This window comes from Bos mutus, chromosome 9 (genome assembly GCF_027580195.1).
Source record: "Bos mutus isolate GX-2022 chromosome 9, NWIPB_WYAK_1.1, whole genome shotgun sequence".
NCBI lineage: Eukaryota > Metazoa > Chordata > Mammalia > Artiodactyla > Bovidae > Bos > Bos mutus.
Genome location: NC_091625.1, coordinates 81,262,977 through 81,277,298, shown reverse-complemented (window position 1 = coordinate 81,277,298; position 14,322 = coordinate 81,262,977). Strand labels below are relative to the sequence as shown.

Below are 14,322 nucleotides of genomic sequence, written 5' to 3'. Positions count from 1 at the left end.
CTTTGAATCAACCATGCCCTTCAATATGCGAATCGTTAAACAAGCTGTGATACATTCATACCCTGGAACACTGCTGAGCAACAGAAAGGAACTCTGATAAACTGCCAACATCCACTGGATCATAGAAAAAAGGGGTTTCCAGAAAAACAACTGCTTCTGCTTCACTGAGTACATTAAAGCCTTAGACTGTGTGGATCACAACAAACTGTGGAAAATTCAAGAGATGGGAATACCAGACCACCTGACCTGCCTCCTGAGAAACCTACATGCAGGTAAAGAAGCAACACTTAGAACTGGACATGGAACAACAGGCTGGTTCCAAATAGGAAAAGGAGTACGTTAAGGCAGTATATTGGCACCCTGCTTATTTAACGTCTATGCAGAGTACATCTTGCTGGGCTGGATGGATCACAAGCTGGAATCAAGACTGCTAGGAGAAATACCAACAACTTCAGATATGTGATGATATTACTCTAACAGCAGAAAGCAAAGAGGAACAAAAGAGCTTCTTGATGAGGGTAAAGAGGACAGTGAAAAAGCTGGCTTAAAACTCAACATTCAAAAAACCAAGATCATGGCACCTAGTTCCAATATTTCATAGCAAATAGATGGGGAAAAAAGTGGAAACTGTGGCCGACTTTATTTTCTTGGGCTCCAGAATCACTGTGGACAGAGACCTCAGCCACAAAATTAAAAAGACGCTTGCTCCTTGGAAAAAGAGCTATGACAAACCTAGACAGTGTATTAAAAAGCAGAGATATCACTTTGCTGACAAAGGACTGGATAGTCAAAGCTATGTTTCTTTCAGTAGTCATGTATGGATGTGAGAGTTGGACCATAAAGGCTGATGGCTAAAGAATTGATACTTTCAAACGGTGGTGCTGGAGAAGACTCTTGAGAGTCCCTTGGCCAGCCAAGAGATCAAACAAGTCAATCCTAAAGGAAATCAACCCTGAATATTCACTGGAGGGACTGATGCTGAAGCTCTGATAATTTGGCCACTTGATGGGAAGAGCTGCCTCATTGAAAGAGACTCTGATGCTGGGAAAGATTGAGGGCAGCAGGAGAAGGGAGTGACAGAGGATGAGATGGTTGGATGACAACACCGACGCAATGGATATGAGTCTAAGCAAACTCTAGGAGATAGTGAAGGATAGGGAAGCCTGGCATGCTACAGACCATAAGGTCACAAAGAATTGGACACAATTTAAGAGACTGAACAACTACTGATACATAAAACAACCTGATTCAATCTCACTGCTGAGTGAAAAGTTGTTCTCAAAAGGTCACATATGATTCCACTTGTTAAATATTCTTGAAATGACAGAAGGCGAGATAGAAAAGAGATTAGTGATTGCCAAGAGGTAGGGATGGTCAGTGAGGGAGGTGGAATGAGGAAGACCTTTGGGTGATGGGCTAGTTCTCTATCCTCACTGTGGTGTTAATGCATGTAGTAACACGGCAGGGAACTGCACTTGATCATAGCCAAGAAGTGCAGAATGGAACTACAAACACTCATTGTACCAATGTATACTTTCTAGATTTAACACTGGATTTAACATCTGTAGTTAAGATGTAACTTGGTGGAAACTAGATAAAGAGTGCAGGAATCTCCACTTATGAATTGCATCAAAAATTAAAAGTTTAAATACTTTTGGGTTGGCAACTCATGGCCATTGGGCCCAATCTGAGGCTGCATGATCTTATAAATGAAGTTTTAAGAGTATCCAGTCAGGCCTATTTGTTTATATAATATGTATTGCTATTTTCAAACTACAGAGGTAGAGTTGTGTAGTAGTTGTAACAGAGACCATACGGCCCGCAAAGCCAAAAAGTTATAAATACTTTTTGGCCTTTACAGAAGTAGGTTGCTAATGAGTAAATGAAAATGTAGTAATTAGAAATGATTTGTGGGAGAATAATATGGAAAATTTTAAGATGTATTTTTATTCATGTATTTACAAGTAGACTGGAAGGATATATATACACACACATATATATATATGGTACACACACAACACATATAATTACCCAGAGTGCTAAGAAAAAAGGTGAAACTTGAGTTTCCTAAATTTTCAATTTTTCTATATACATTATGCATTGCTGTTTAAAAGAGTGACATTCAAAAAGCTCTTTTGATAGAAAAGATTCTAAAACAATGACATTAACTTACCTATTTCTAACTTTACCCTAACTGGAGTCTCAGCAGTTACCACTATTAAAGTGGCTATTGTTTTTATACATTGGTTCACAATCTTAAGACAATTTTTAAAATGAGGAAAGTAATCTGGAAGCGATCAACAGTTTTGTCTAGCATGTTAACAATGATAAATAAGCATTACAAAATCTCAGTTCAAAAATTTTATAAGAAACTTGGAGAGGATTATGGCTGTAGTGAAGTCGGAAAAAATTCTACTTGAGACTAGACATTCTCTTTCTGAGCTGGAAGTTAAGAATGCTTTGTAGAGACACTTACCAATCCACATTACTTATATTGCACCTTATAAAGACATTGCAAAGAAGGAAAAAGATACTTTTTTAGTTGTCAGTGAATCAAAAAAACTCTCGAGTCCTTTGCAGTCCTCGAACATGCAAATATGACCAATACTAACATCTTTCAGGGCCCTACAGCAAAGGGGCTGGCATACTAGCCAAAACTTATTATCTCAGGAACATGAGTTATAAAATAAAAGGAATTGAGACTAAGGAAATTAGGATGGCAGAGAATACCCCATTTTCTTTCTGCTTTCTCCGCAAATCCTATGGTAAAGGGACTTAGAAACATGGAGAACCCTGAGGACAGGGAGGAAAGAGGACAAAAAAAAAACCAAAACTAGAATCTGGAAAGCTGAAGGACATGGTAACCAACTTGGAGGACATAAAACTACATCAAAATCCACTTCCCAAGCTGATGGCAGAAAAAAAAAAACAACAAAAAAAACTGAGAACCATCCAGATTTACACATAGAACCCTTCAAAATCATATAAACTTCTGAAGCAGGACACACCTCTGACACAGGGACAGGATATGTGAGGAAGAAGAGATTGCAAAAATATGGAGAATCAGGAGGAAAGTCTTCTAAAAAGAGGTAGAGATTCCTAGACTCTTCCCCGTTCATCCCACAGCCTCTGCGTGATTGCCTTTCTCCAACTCTAGCAGAAGACTACTCTTCAGAAAGGGTAAGACAGAAGGTCTGTGTACGAATCAACATGAGGCACAGCTGAAGGCATGGGTAGGTAGACACCATTCACATATACATAGCTGATTCTCAATATTTGTACTAGTAACATTCCATATATCCCTGCAAGCAGTAAATGTGCAAATACTGACATTACTCCTGGGGGAAATACAAAGTTAAGCTCCTGTGAGCCCCTGGGTCACATTTTAACCTCCTTTGTATTTGTTCAAAGACACCTTAAATATAGTTGATTCAACAACATTGAACTCATAGCCAACCACACACTTCAAGCTGGCATGAAGATTATCTAACATATTTTAGATAATATTTTAGGCATATTTTCTCCATAAGGCACATGACAGCCCTGCAACACTATGCTTGCTGCTGCTGCTGCTGCTGCTAAGTCGCTTCAGTCGTGTCCGACTCTGCGTGACCCCATAGACGGCAGCCCACCAGGCTCCCCTGTCCCTGGGATTCTCCAGGCAAGAACACTGGAGTGGGCTGCCATTTCCTTCTCCAGTGCATGAAAGTGAAAAGTGAAAGTGAAGTCGCTCAGTCGTGTCCAACTCCTAGTGACCCCATGGACTGCAGCCCACCAGGCTCCTCCGTCCATGGGATTTTCCAGGCAAGAGTACTGGAGTGGGCTGCCATTGCCTTCTCCGACATTATGCTTGGGAGCCTTTTAAACAGTGAAACCATCAAGAAAAAGTACATCATTATGAAAAGCATGGCATGAAGCAGGACATAAAATGTTCACTTGTTTACAGTAGGACTGCTGAAATGAGGAGGCAGAGCATCACATCGTGCTACCCTACCTGGGAGCATGGGTGTTAGAGGACTCAACTTTTAAACTGCCATGTACATGCCTGTGAACGGCCATGAAAGCACCTTTGACTACTGGTTTAAGGTTATAAATTTTATCGAATAGGTGAATTTGCAAAGAGGAACTCCATGGTTAATGAGGATTAACTGTATATATGACATGTGTATATATAATCTAGTGATTAATCTCATTTACAGTGATGCTAAAAGCAGAAAATATCCCACACCCACCTTCCTCTACTTGGCTCACAGAACTCTGCCTGCCAGACCCTTACTCTCAAGGCAGAACGCAAGCTTTCCTGAGAATATAATCATTCCATGGAGAAAGAGCTAAAGATACTGACACAGAGAAGATTCAAGAAAGAGCTCACCCCAGACCACCCTACAATAAAAGCTCAAAATTATCTGATGCTACCCATCCATTCAGTCTCCAGTGTTTTCTTCCTCCAATCTTAACTGTGAACAACAGACAGGAATTTCCAAAGATCTGAGGGAAGTCTCCAGCATGTAAGCCCATAGTAAACACTATAAAGAATTAAAGCTCTTAGAAATTAAAAGCCTTACATGAGAAATACTCAACAACAGGTTGGCAGGCAGAATTAGTGGAATCTCCCCAAAAGTAGAGTAAAATGACATAGAAATACTGAAACATAAGCAAATTACAGTACCTGTCCAGAAGGTTCTACTCCAAAATAGAAATCGAGAGAAAGGAGAAAATACAAGGAACAAAATAAAAATAATTTTAAACTATTTTCAGGAGTGAAAGGACATCAGTCTCCTGATTGAGAGGATCCAACACAAATGAAAACAGATCTATACCAGTAAGTATTATTGTAAAATTTTATAACACTGGAGACAGATTCTATTGACTTAGAAAAAAGTTAACATACAAAGTTATCAGGAGTCAGAATGGCTTCAGATTCACAAACAATAAAAATGAAAATAAGCAGGGAAAATTTTTCTAAACTTCTGATGGAAAATAACCTGCAATCTAGAGTTTCATACCCAACCAATCTACCAATCAGATATGGGGGTAGAACACATTTCCAGACATGTAAGCTTTCAAAGACTACATCCTATGTTTTCTGCCTCAAGAATTACTGGAGGATATATACTCCACATGGTGAATAAGATACAGCAAACAGGCATTCAACACAAGGGGGAGAGAAGGATGACAGCTGGGCCCCAGAACCAGAGAAGCAACCAGTTCAGACTGGAGGAGAGCGACTAAAGACACAGATATGCTGAAGGTGGTCAGAACCGAGATATTCACAGCCTCTGTAATCTAAGGGTTCTATTTCCTATGTTTATTTGGCTCTCATTCTGTTCTGTACTTGGTTTACTTGACCAAATCCCAGAAAAGTGCCTGCTTACTCTGCATACTGATGTCTAGATCAGCTGAGGAGACTCATCTCACTCCACAGGAAGGCTCTGCACTCATCTCTTCAGAGACGGAGAGAGGTCATGCTAAGTAGAGAAGCAGAAAACACAAAACGGCTAAGCAGATAACCCCTAAGCCTATTTTGGCAGGAGATCCAGGATGCTCCAACTGTGGTGACTTGTGTTCCCAGGACTCACTCATCACCCAGTTCAGACATCTGCACGTGGGGTTCCTTAAAACTCTAGGAGCTGAAGACTCAGGCTACTCAGCTATCTTCTCAAGGATGCCTTGATCAAAGAGTCACTGAGCTAGACTTGTGCTTCTCAGTTGTTCAAAGCTAAACAAGATATTGTGTTCACAGGGATACCATGCAGATGGTGATTAATATAAGAGTCTAGGTGGTTTGTAAGAGTTACCAAAGGGAAGAATAAATTGAATAAAAACACACAGGTGGTTTCTGTGTTCTATTTCTTAACCTGAATAACTTGTTCTACTTAACTTGAATAACTGGAATGTTTATTATACATTCTCCTATAAGTCTTACAAGTAAAAATCAAGGCCATTAGAATTTTTACCTTCTTCTGACCTTTAACTGGAACAAGTAAGCTGAATAAAATATACTAATGGCAACACACGAGAAGGAACATAAAAGTATTGATAATTCAAAGTTACTGACAATCTTTATAAAGTTCTGTACTTCACCTAAAGTGATCTGATGACATCACAATGGAGCTGTGGATACATCACAGGTAGCATAAATTATAACAGCTCTCGATACTCCGACTTGTAAAATAAGTTCTAAAGTATCCAAAAAAGTGACTTTACCCCAATTACTAACAGTGTTTAAACAAAATAGGTCCTTAAGATACAGCAGGCATATTCTTAAGTAATTTTTGCCCACTATTTGGATGCCTGAGGCCCTCTTTTTGGCTAAGACTGAATCTAGGCCCTTTTAAGTTTAAGCAATTCTTTTCTGAAAGATCTGTCCAAATAGCCACTGGGGATAACTTTGTAAAGAAAAATACTCTGCCCTCAGTGTGCTCTAGTGAGAGACTGAAAAGATACATCTCAGATGCCAAAAGATGTTAGAGAACATAAAGAAAGAAAGGAACATAAAGAATGCAGAGAAAGGTCTGAGCTATTTTGAAAAACATGGTCAGGGAAAAGTTTATAGGGTAGGTGACAACTGAGCATCACCCTTAAGGAAGATTTATTTACAGTTAAGGGCACTTCAGAGGGAACAGCAAGTACCAAGATTCTCATTTCAAGTGATACTTATCGCAGTGACTTGACATCGCTGGTCATATTTTCTTGCACACACCCTGCCTCCTTGGACAATGCTGTCCTTGAAGGTAAAACTCCCTTATTACTTAGGACACCATACATTTAAACATAGAGCTGAAGTTTCCAACCATTGTTTATACATGACTCACATCATAAATATTCCAAAAAGTTATGAACTTATGTTAAGAACGTTTTTCCTGATTAAAATCAAGATCTTTATATTTGGAGGATAATCTGCTAAAATCACAATGTTTCTCACGAAGACTAGTGGCTTTTAGTCACATTCTCCTAACTGCAAAATATATAACATGTTGACTTAAACCATTTGAGTCAGGCGTGGTAAAATTAGAAGTAACATTCCACATCTTGTTAAGATTCTTGTGGTTTAAAAAACCTTCCAATGAGATAGCTACCAAAATATATGGTCATCTCTTTAGGATTTAGTACATTCCTAATACAAATACAAATATAAATCATCATCTGGCCTTTTGCTTCCACAGGTTGGTATTTAAATTCGTGCTCTCCAGTTTTCTACTTCTGTAACAACAAGCTCTTCAGCCAAACTTTTTGTATCAATGTCAGTAGAGCACCTAATGTTACTGTTTTCTACAACTCTTTTTAAATTCTACAGTAACTACTTAAGATTTAGAATACATAACATACAGAGAAAGATAACACCTATCAGCTTAGGAAAAGCCACAGTCAAATTATAGATGAAGGCACTTCCTAATAATTTAGATATCGAATATAGCTCACCTGCTAAGAATGGTTGTGCCCCAGCCATTCTGTACCCTGCTCAGACCAACAGTGTCCAGATTTCTTGTTTTTTTTTTTTTTCAGAACAGTCCAGATAACAAAGCATTAGTCACAGACACATGAACAAGGATCAGTAACAACTTGTCTGTTGCAACAAAGTCACAGCTTACCAAATAATTAACAATTGTGATGGTGTCATTGCTTGAGCCTTGAAAAAGTTAAAAAAATCTCACCAAAAGACAGGGAGTTTTTTCAACTATGTATTTTAATCAGTATGAATAGTTCCAAGCATTAAATAACACGGAAAAGACAAGCTCTCTAGTTTGAACTTAAGTAAATATTTCTGATTTTGAGCCAGGTACTCACTGAAGCCAAGGAAGTTTTCTTGATTATTTCTTCTGTTTCCTGTCTTCACTGTTCCTAAATTCCAAAAACAAGTCAGCCAGTAATTGAGTCCCAGTGACCCTGATATTGTTTTACCACCCTTTTGAAATAACCCTTTGAATACAGCAATGGGAAATTCAGCTTCCAACCAGTGGAACCTTCTCAGGGAAGCTCTTCTTGCCACTTTTGTTTCAAATTTGAATTTTTAACTGGGTTATTTCTCAACATACAGGAAATCAAACCACTTAAGTCCTGAAAAGGAGTGGAAAGCTTTCAAAGAAATATTTGAGAACATCTGCAAAAGGCAACTGGGACAACTGTACAAATAAATGAAGAATAAATCAATTCCATTTAAGTTATGAAAACATTTTTCCTTTAATTTATCCAAACATTTCATGTCCATTGTCATTTATTTAAGCAAATTTAAGCCCATAATATTAAATTCTAAAATATTACAATATTTACAAGACAGTTGGCAGAGAAAACTTGATGATATAAATACAAATACCATACTGTTTTTTAAAAAATACCTGCCAATAAAAATGGCAGACTGAATAGTTTTCTCTCTTTGAAGATCCTCGTTTATTTTTTAACGTAACGAGAAGTCCCTAATGGGGAAAGCACCTTATCTTAAATGTTCCACTATCATAGCTTTAGACCCTCAACATTCTTCTTCAAGTTCAGCAGCTCTTTTTCCTGCCTTCTTTTCTCCAGTTTGAAGGCTAATTTGTTAGCTTTCTTCTCCACTCTCCGTTCCTGTGCAAGAAAATGTTCATGTTATGAAAATCTTCACGCTGATGTAGACTAACTTTACAAAAGAAACTTCCCATGACCATACCTGCCCCGCCCCAGCTCCTTCTAGTTCTCACATCTGAGAGACTATTTTACCTTGCGCTCTTCTTTGATAGCTCGCTTTCGTGCTCTTTTGTCCTCTTTGCTTTCCCTTTTAGAACGTGGCTGGGTTGACGTCTTAGGGAGATCACTGTTATTAATCATCTGCATTCGTTCAACTTGCTTTGCTGTGAGTCCTTTCTTAGGTAAGACATTGAGAGGTATTCCTGTTTTAGAAGACAGTTGGATTTGTTTGGGCTGCAAGAAAGATAAAATGAAATTGGGTTATTTTCCACTCCTACTAAAAAACAGCTCACTAATGGCACATTTTGTTGCTTTTCATAATGGCACTGAAAGCCACAAAGAGGTAAAGCCCTGCGAAAATAATCTGTACGCTCCATTTCCTACACTGCACACTTCAAACAGCTCAGAACACGATGCCTTACCTTTGGTTGATATTTGATAAGCTGTGGATGGTTATATACATTTGAGTATGTACCTTAAAAAAGAACACAAACACACAAAAATCATGTATTAACAAGTTCACTTTCAGTTCAGCAAAAACATCACCGAGTTCCTCCTATATTCTTTAGTATTTTCACAGTTCAAAATAACAATGGTGTCTGCTATATTTTTAAATACTTCGATTTACAACTAAGTAACTGAAATGAATAGTCACTGAAAGGACTGACGCTGAAGCTCCAAATCTTTGGCCACCTGATGTGAAGAGCTGATTCACTAGAAAAGACCCTGATGCTGGGAAACACTGAGGACAGGAGTTTGAGCAAACTGAGGGAGATAGTGAGGGTTCAGGGAAACCTGGTATGCTGCAGTTCCATGGGGTTACAAAGAGTCGGACACCACTTAGTGACTGAATAAAAACAAACTGAAATATTTTCCCAAAATATGTACTTTTCCAAAAAATCAATGTACTCAATACTTTAAAATTACTACCATACTTTCAGCAGTAAAACGGATACTTAAGATACTTACTACAAATAGATTCACAATCCCACTTTTCTTTGGCTTCTTCAAGCACTACAGTAACAGTCTCTTCCTCCTCAGACCCATCTAGCTCATTCACTGGCAGGTCCTGATCCTCGAAGGGTTCAAGAGTATTCAGTTTTACACAACTTTTGGTTGAGTTTTCCAAAATGAAGATAGAGGAGGGGGAAAAAATACCACTTATTATTACACTATATGTTACTGAAACTGCACTAAAGAGCTAAGGAAACAACAGCCTTTTTTCAAATTCACACACTCATTTGCCCCATCTGCTACTTACTGTCACAATTAGCTCTATCCAGCCTTGCATTTCCCCTGCCATTCTGCTGACAGGAAGGAAAAACCTATCTGTATCTTTACACAGTTTTAGCACATTAAACAAGATCGAAGTTTTCCTATATAACATTATCTTTTTTAAAGCCTTGAAAAGCATTAGCCCATCTGTCTCATGAAAGGATTTAAATAACTCAAAAAATGTAACCCTTGTCCTGCACTGGGATCTACCTATGATAGTCATCAGGCAACACAGACCTTTTGAGCAGATGTAAACACCTCATTAGTTTCTCTCAGAGAAATCACCTTGATGTGGATGATGATTTACCAAACGTTCGGCTACAAAGTTACGCTAATCAGGTTGAAGAGACAAACTCTGATCTACTTCTCAGAACACCTTTTCATGAAGATGAAGAGTATATATACTGAGAAGTCAGAATGAGTCTTCAGCCGAAGAGGCTAGAAGCACCATATCCTCCAAGTGCATGTGACCTTATACTTTAACCCTGTGATTCCATCACGACTCTCAGGTCAAAGCTACAGAAAGTGGCTCTCAGTGTTTCCACTTACTGTTATATTCAGCTTCGGGACTCTTAATAGTAAAATATGAGCAAAAGGTTAGGGAAAATGTATTATTTTCAAAATATGGATTCTGACTGAGTAGTTTTTGAGATTCTGCTGTGCAATTACAGACTATTTGAAAATGAAAACAAGCAAGAAGTCAAATAAAAGTCACCATACTTCTCTGCCTTCTCTTTATAGTAGTCATTCAAAACTTCCTCTAAGCGATTACTGTCTACTTGAATGGAACCTTCCAGTTCAGCATTATCCAGAGCTCCAATTTCATCATCATCATATTGCTCATAAAACTTGAATGTAAAGAGAAAACATAACATGAAAAGTGAATGTGAAGACTATAGCATTTAAATGTTAATTTTACATTTTACTCCTGTACAACATTTAAGTCCTACCATGAGATCACAACTACTAATAAAGTATTAGGAGAGATTTAGCACCATAATAATACGATGTGGAAGACATTCTACTCAGCATTCTAAAACTGACATCAAGACTGAAAATAGGCTTTCATTTAACATGAAAATGACCACTGATATTAGAGAAAACGCCTACACAATGGGAGAAAATATTTGCAAATGTTAAGATCGTTAAGAGGTTAATACACAATATACATAAACAGTTCATAAACTCAACATCAAAACAAACAAAAAAAAAGCCCAAATAATCTGATTAAAAATGGGAAGAAGACATAAACAGACATTATTCCAAAGAGGAAATGCAGATGGTCAACAGGCCATAAAAGATGTTCAAAACTGCCAATTAGCAGGGAAATGCAAACCAAAACCACAATGTGGTATCACCTCATACCTGTATGAATGGCTATCAGAAACAATAAAAATAACAAATACTGGTGAGGATGTGGAGAAAAGGGAATCCTTGTACACTGTTGATAGGAATGCAAATAGGCGTAGCCAATGTAGAAAACACTATGGAAGCTTCTCAAAAAACTAAAACAGAATTACCATTATGACCCAGCAATTCCACCTCAGGGTATATATTTGAAAGAAACAAAAACACTAACTTGGAAAGATGTGTGTATCCCAATGTTCACAGAAGCACTATTTATAATAGCTAAGGCATAGAAGGAACCTAATGAGTGAACTCCGGGAGTTGGTGATGGACAGGGAGGCCTGGCATGCTGCGATTCATGGGGTCGCAAAGAGTCGGACACGACTGAGCAACTGATCTGATCTGAAGCACCCATCAACAGATGAATAAAGATGCGGTATGTGTATACACATGTATAAACACACACACACAAGAATACTACTCAGACATAAAAAAGAATGAAATTTTGCCATTTGCATCAACATGGACGGACTTGAAGGGTATTATGCTAAGTGAAAGACAAATACTGTATGATATTGCTTATATACAGAACCTAAGAAAATGCAATCAACTAGTGAATACAAAAAAGACTCAATACGGAGTACAAACTAGTGGTTACCAGTGGAGAGGGAAAGGACAAGGGGAAAATAGGGGCAGATTAAGATGCATAAACTATTAGGTATAAAATAAGGACATACTGTACAACATGGGAGAATACAGCAAATATTTTACAACTATAAATATTTTATAATAAATATAAATGGAATATAATCTTTAAAATTGTGAATCACTATACTATACACCTGTTATTTATATAACATTGTACATCCATTTAATTTTTAAAATGAAAGGAGGTTATTCTGTTCAGCTTGAACAAATCCTAGGCAGAAATCTTTACCTCAGAATATTTCAGATACTCCCATAGTCACTGATTATGCAAGCTAATAGACTGTGTAAATAAACGGTGTTAATGCACAAATTTCACTCTTTGTTTAGATGATGTTTACTGTATTATTCAAATGCTGTAAACACTGTCAGGCTTTGTGAAAGAATTAAGCAAGGGGTGATGTAACTCCTGAAAAGTGAGGTTATTAGTAACAGTTTGCCTAGTTCTTGGAGAAAAGAGGGAAATGAATACTCGCTGAAGAGGCAAAGTTAAAACCTTTATCTTAGGTATTTCTTGAAGGAATTTATTCATCATTTACTTAACAGTCTGAATTCCTGACATATGCCAGATACCATATTAGGTCTTGGGATATAACAGTAAGAAAAACACTCAAAAAAAAAAGAAAAGGGAAAATGGAATTTTGTTTATGCCCAGGCCAATGCTTGAAGATAGCATACTCTTAGAGATTAGGATCAGAGAGGTTCAAAATCAAATTATCAGATTCTACGAGGAATGTCAGGAGGTTTGATCAGTCACTTTCTGACTTAAACACATTCTTTCCAGAATGAAAACTGGGGCCATTTTATGATCTGTTATTAAAAGACACAGTCTGACACTGAAAATTCTAGCTTTGGGTTCCAATGTCATAATGTGTACTAGGAATTGGTGTTAAAAGGCTCCCCATTTGGAAACCTTACCTTTTCAAACCTCTCATCATGTAGGGTCAGCTGTTCATTCCTCCTCATGACTGAGGACGTCAAGGAATACTCAGTAAAGCGACTTTTTGTTTCCTCTTCCCAGAAGAAGTGATTTTCTATAGCCCCAAGAGGTTTTCCAGGGGCAGACATATCCTCATCTGATGAGCCTGCACGGTCATACCTATCATCATCACTACCTCCTTCCTTCTCATCATCCACATCTTCCCACTCACTGTCATCTTCAGCCTCAGATTTCCTAAAGTCAGAGCCATAAATTAACTGTCAAAACAACTTGAAAAACAACAGAACCAAATGACTTTACACAAGTAAAATTTGAGGGTATTTCAGGCAGGATCCTTGTTTAGGCAAGAACAGCTGTGCTGCTTGACCTGTATGATTTGCTTGGAAAAGTAATGAACTAGCAATCAAGCGACTTGGACTTTAGCCCCATCTATTGATGGCTTGTAGGGACCTCAAGTCTTACATTTTCTATCCTAAAATGAGAAGACTCAGACCAAATGCTCTCAAAGGTCTCTTCCAGCTGTAACTAATGGTTATAGACCTATGGAAGCAACAGTCAGGGCATTCCTGCTTCAAAACAAACCACACATACTGTATCTCCATTCCCTCTTCCTCTTCTGTTGGCTTATTGGCCTGAAGAATGAAATCATCTTCAAGTAAATTATCCGGATTATCAAAATCAAAATCATCATCAAGAGCTGCAACAATGTCAGGATCAAAATCTAACCGAGGTCCTAGAAGGAAAACAAAAATTGAGCAGTAATTCCCAAGAAAGCATGATTCATTCACTTAACTAATATAATTCGGCAGCTATTACATGCCTGACTCTATATACTGAGGATAAAACAGTGATTAAAATTTTTAAAAGTTCAGGAATAAAAACATAACTGCAAGAAAATTTAAAAAAGAAAAAGTCCCTCTGGTTCGAATACCCACTGGGTAAAACACAGATCTAAAATATTAAGCTGTGTCTATTTAGAAAAATTCAAAGCTTTTACCCACAGGAAAAAATTGGGCTTTAAATTCACCTGTTAGAAGAAACAAATTATTAGGCTGGTACAAAAGTAATTGTGGTTTTGGACTGTGAATTTTAAATCATTATAACTAGGCTCAAACACATCTTTATTAATAGGAACCATTATAATCAACACATTTTTGCTAACGAGAAATAAGCTTATTTCTATACTGTAAAAATCCATGATTCAGGATTCAATGAACTCTTCAGTTCAGTTCAGTGGCTGAGTCGTGTCCGATTCTTTGCAACCCCATAAATCGAAGCATGCCAGGCCTCCCTGTCCATCACCAACTCCCGGAGTTCACTCAGACTCACATCCATCGAGTCAGTGATGCCATCCAGCCATCTCATCCTCTGTTGTCCCCTTCTCCTCCTGCCCC

At 37.8% G+C, this 14,322-nt stretch overlaps 1 protein-coding gene across 2 annotated transcripts in view; it reads right to left on the bottom strand.

Moving 5' to 3' along the window:
- Positions 1-14,322, bottom strand: part of LTV1 (LTV1 ribosome biogenesis factor) — a 32,716-nt gene that overhangs the window by 7,729 nt on the left and 10,665 nt on the right. Inside the window, exons 5-11 of one of the 2 annotated variants that reach the window (XR_011465398.1) lie at positions 13,520-13,661; positions 12,907-13,162; positions 10,657-10,784; positions 9,631-9,770; positions 9,084-9,136; positions 8,695-8,895; positions 7,789-8,562 (exon numbers count right to left, since the gene is read on the bottom strand). Coding sequence is in view for 1 of the 2 variants with exons in the window: in XM_005889086.3 (XP_005889148.2) it covers positions 8,452-8,562; positions 8,695-8,895; positions 9,084-9,136; positions 9,631-9,770; positions 10,657-10,784; positions 12,907-13,162; positions 13,520-13,661 (1,031 nt within the window). In the remaining variant the exon portion in view is untranslated. Of the gene's footprint in view, positions 1-7,663; positions 8,563-8,694; positions 8,896-9,083; positions 9,137-9,630; positions 9,771-10,656; positions 10,785-12,906; positions 13,163-13,519; positions 13,662-14,322 lie in introns of those variants that run through there. The other variant, XM_005889086.3, reaches the window with a different exon arrangement.